The sequence below is a fragment of the Aptenodytes forsteri genome, unplaced genomic scaffold, assembly GCF_000699145.1.
Source record: "Aptenodytes forsteri isolate BGI_AS27 unplaced genomic scaffold, ASM69914v1 Scaffold150, whole genome shotgun sequence".
NCBI classification, from domain to species: Eukaryota; Metazoa; Chordata; class Aves; order Sphenisciformes; family Spheniscidae; genus Aptenodytes; species Aptenodytes forsteri.
Genome location: NW_008795693.1, coordinates 620,060 through 624,260, shown reverse-complemented (window position 1 = coordinate 624,260; position 4,201 = coordinate 620,060). Strand labels below are relative to the sequence as shown.

At 41.8% G+C, this 4,201-nt stretch overlaps 1 protein-coding gene across 1 annotated transcript in view; it reads left to right on the top strand.

The window, feature by feature from the left end:
• Nucleotides 1-210: 210 nt before the first annotated feature.
• The window catches only part of DDC (dopa decarboxylase), a 54,831-nt gene continuing 50,840 nt past the window's right edge, over nt 211-4,201 (top strand). Inside the window, exon 1 of the mRNA XM_009282900.1 lies at nt 211-411. Coding sequence (XP_009281175.1) covers nt 211-411 — 201 coding nt within the window. The remainder of the gene's footprint in view (nt 412-4,201) is intronic.

The following is a 4,201-nucleotide window of genomic DNA, read 5'->3' as shown; positions in this document are numbered from 1 at the left end:
ATACTGGAGTGGAGCACAATGCAACACTGTATGGGCATTGGCCTAATATGCAGAAATAAAAGAGCATATAGTCTTTTCAAAAAGGCCATATGATTCCTCCTATAAATCTTCTGAATAACAGGTTTAAAACTAGTAATATTTTCTTTAAAAAGTGACTTTTTTTTTTTTTTTTAGGGTTTTTCTGATAATAAGTCCTAAACTCTGATACCCATGGATGCTGCAGAGTTCCGCAAGAGAGGGAAGGAGATGGTGGACTATATTGCAGATTACCTGGAGAAGATAGATAAAAGACAGGTCTTCCCAGATGTGGAACCAGGATATCTAAGGCCCCTCATTCCAGACTGCGCGCCCCAGGATCCTGAGAGCTTTGAGGATGTCTTTAAAGACATTGAGAAGATCATTATGCCAGGGGTAAGAAAAATGGATCTGTAGTGTAATGTTCAATACTGCATTTAGGTTTTCAAAGACTTTAAGGAAAGCGTGGATTGACTGCTGTGCAGCTAGACTTTATGAACATAAGTGCCCACACTGACTAGTTTTTAGAAGGCAGGAGTCTGATTTACATCCATAGTTAAATGTGATCTAACCCTTTACACAACTAATGTTTTCTGTTCTTGCTAGAAATAATCAAATCATTCTTTTGCTTCATGTGAGGCTTGCTTTTGGAAATAATCCCCTTTCCTGCCTTGAATTGGTTAAGGCAAAGCTTCATAAGTTTCAATTTCATGTGATATTTTTGCTACTTGCAAAGCACAGTAAATATTTTATAAAATGGTATTTTTATTAGTCTGCTGTGCCTAAAGTATTCCTTCAAGCTGATCTTTAAATGTTAAAATTCTCTTAGGAGGCTTCTTTTTATTACAGAATTGACTAGAAAGGATTCTCCCCAGTACTTGCTCTGTTGACTTACTCTCCTAAATGTCAGCTTCTTCTAGTACCTTTTAAGGCAGATGGCCACTACCTAAATATTAGTCCTTGGCTAGATCAGTGTTGGACAGACAATGCTAAACAAAGCATCTGGCATTTGTCCAGTTCTGAATCTTTCTTGTTTTTCCGCTCATAGTATACCTTTTTTATTTTAAATATATGCTTGTCTCCTGAGGCCTGTAAGTAGCTTGAAGAGGAGTGGATTATTAGTAAATGTTAATGAGGAATCTCTCCTTTGGATCTCTGCAATAACCGCTTTGGGTTGCTTCTCTGGATGTAGCTAGGTGATATGATTGCTATGTGGCTGGACATGGAACCACTGCTCTGCAAATGTGTTTAGTCAGTGTACTATAATACCAATTCCTTCTCACTGATCAATGTAAATATTTGATATTCAGTATGACCTTATCTTGTTTCCCTTGGAGCCAACCCTGCTGTCCTTTCACAGGCAAAAGCTCCACTGAAGTCAATGGAAATCTCTCCACTCTTCGCAAAAATTTGTGGATGAAGTCTTAAATCCAACAGAATTAAATCAGTGCAGATTAGATAAGAGAATTATGTCCAACACATGCAAATACTTTCATTGCTGCTCATAGATACGATTGCCTTTCCTTTTTCATTGGAGGAAAATACTAACCGATTTTTTTTCTCTGTGAAGTAGAACAGAAAACACTTTGCTTTGAACACTTGAGAATGTTCAATAAAATAATATCAAATTAAAAAATAAGAGATGAATCATTTGAGAATAGAAAGTGAGACATTCAATTCCAATTAAGTCATCAACGTGTCATGTTCCCTCTTAACAAAACTGATTTTTTCTTGATATTTACATGCCCTGCAAATAAATTTACTTTTACAGTGATACATTCTGAAGAAGAAATGTTCTATCCAAAACGTTCCTCTGGTGTGAAATGTTAGTGTTTGTGACACAAAGAGCACAAGTACATAAATCCCAGTTCTTATAGTAACTCTGATTCTGCCTGTGTTGTTTATACTACATACTGAAGACTCACATGAGCACAGAATCGCAAAGTCATAGTATAGTAGAGGTTGGATGGCACCTCTAGAGATCAGTTAGTCCACCCCCACTGCTCAAAGCAGAGTCAGTTAGAGCAGGTTGCTCAGGACCATGTCCAATTTGGTGTTGAGTATCTCCAGGGATAAAGTCTTCACAATCTCTCTGCTGTCCTGTTCCAAAGTAACAGCCTTCACAGTAAAAAAGCTTTTTCTTATGTTTAAGTGGAATTTTCTGTATTTCATTTTGTACACATTTCTTCTTGTCTTGTCGCTGGATACCACTGGGAAGAATCTGGCTTCATCTTCTTTACACCTTCCCATGAGGTGTTTATACACATGGACAAGATACCCCCTGAGCTTTCTGCAGGCTGAACAATCCAAGCTCTCTCAGCCTCTCATCATATGACAGATGCTCCAATCCATTAATCATCTCCATGGCCCTTCAATGGAATCACTCCAGTATGTCCATGTTTTTCTTGTACTGGAGAACCCAGAACTGGACACAGCATTCCAGGTGTGGCCTCACCAGTGCTGGTAGAAGGGAAGGATCACCTCTTTTGACCTGCTGGCAACACTTTTCCTAATGTGGCCCATGACAGATGCTCCAATCCATTAATCATCTCCATGGCCCTTCAATGGAATCACTCCAGTATGTCCATGTTTTTCTTGTACTGGAGAACCCAGAACTGGACACAGCATTCCAGGTGTGGCCTCACCAGTGCTGGTAGAAGGGAAGGATCACCTCTTTTGACCTGCTGGCAACACTTTTCCTAATGTGGCCCAGGATGCTGTTGGCCTTGTTTGCTGCAAGGGCATATTGCTGGCTTACATTCAGCTTGTCCACCAGGACCCCCAGGTCCCCTTCTGCAGAGCTGCTTTCCAGCCAGTCTATCCCTGGCCTGTACTGGTACATGGGGTTATTCCTTCCCAGGTACAGGATTTTGCATTTCTCTGTTGAACTTCATGAGATTCCTGTTGGCTCATTTCCGCAGCCTGTTGAGGTCCCTTTGAATTGCAGCATGACCATACAGTGTATCAAACACTCCTCCCAGTTTTACATCAACTGCAAAACTGCTGAGGGTGCACTCTGTCCCATCGTCCAGGTCATTAATGAAGATGTTAAACAGTACTGGCCACGGTATTGATTCCTGGGGTACACCATTGGCCTCCAGCTGGACTTCATGCCACTGATCACAACCCTACGAGTCTGGCAGTTTAGCCAGTTTTCACTCCACTTCACTGTCCACTTATCTAGTCCATATTTCATCAGTGTGTCAGTAAGGATGTTATGGGAGACAGTATTGAAAGTCTTAACGATATCCTGAGCTCTCTCCTTGTCCACCAAGCCAATCATCTTGTAGAAGGCCGTCAGGTTGCTTAGGCATGATTTCCCCTTCATAAATCTTTGGTCCCTAGCCCCAGTCACCTTCTTGCCCTTAATATGTTTGGAAATAGCTTCAAGGTTCCATCATCTTCCCTGGGATTGAGGTGAGGCCTGTAGTTTCCCAGATCCTCTTTCTAGCCCTTCTTGGAGATAGAAGTGACATTTGCTTTTTTCCAGTCCTCAGGAACATTCCCCAGTTGCCATAACCTTTCAAAGATATTTGAGAGTGGTCTCAATGATATTGTCTAGCTCCTGCAGCACTTGTGAGTGCATCCCATTAGGCTCCATGGACTCATATATGTCCAGTTTATTTAAATGTTTCCTAACCTGATCCTCCTCCAGGTGAGGTCTTCCTTGCTCAAGGCTTTCCCATGTGTCTCAGGAGCCTGGGATTCCTGAAGACAAATTTACCAGTAAAGACTGAGGTGAAAAAGGCATTGAGTGCCTCAGCCTTTTCCCTGTCCTTTGTCACCAAGTCCCCAACCCCATTTGGCAGCAGACCTACATTACCCTACTTTCCTTTTAATGCTGATGAACCTGCAGAAGCTTTCTTGTTGCCCTTCACATCCCTCACCAGATTCAACTCTAGATGGCTTTGGCTTTCCTAACCCTGTCCCTACATACTCAGACAGTGTCTTTATAGCCCTCCTCTCCTGGGTCACCTGACTGTCCTTGCTTTTCTTACATGCTTCCTTTTTACATTTGAGCATTGTCAGGAGCTAATTCATAGAATCACAGAATCATAGAATACCAGGTTGGAAGGGACCTCAAGGATCATCTGGTCCAACCTTTCTTGGCAAAAGCACGGTCTAGACAAGATGGCCCAGCACCCTGTCCAGCCAAATCTTAAAATTGTCCAGTGCTGGGGAATCC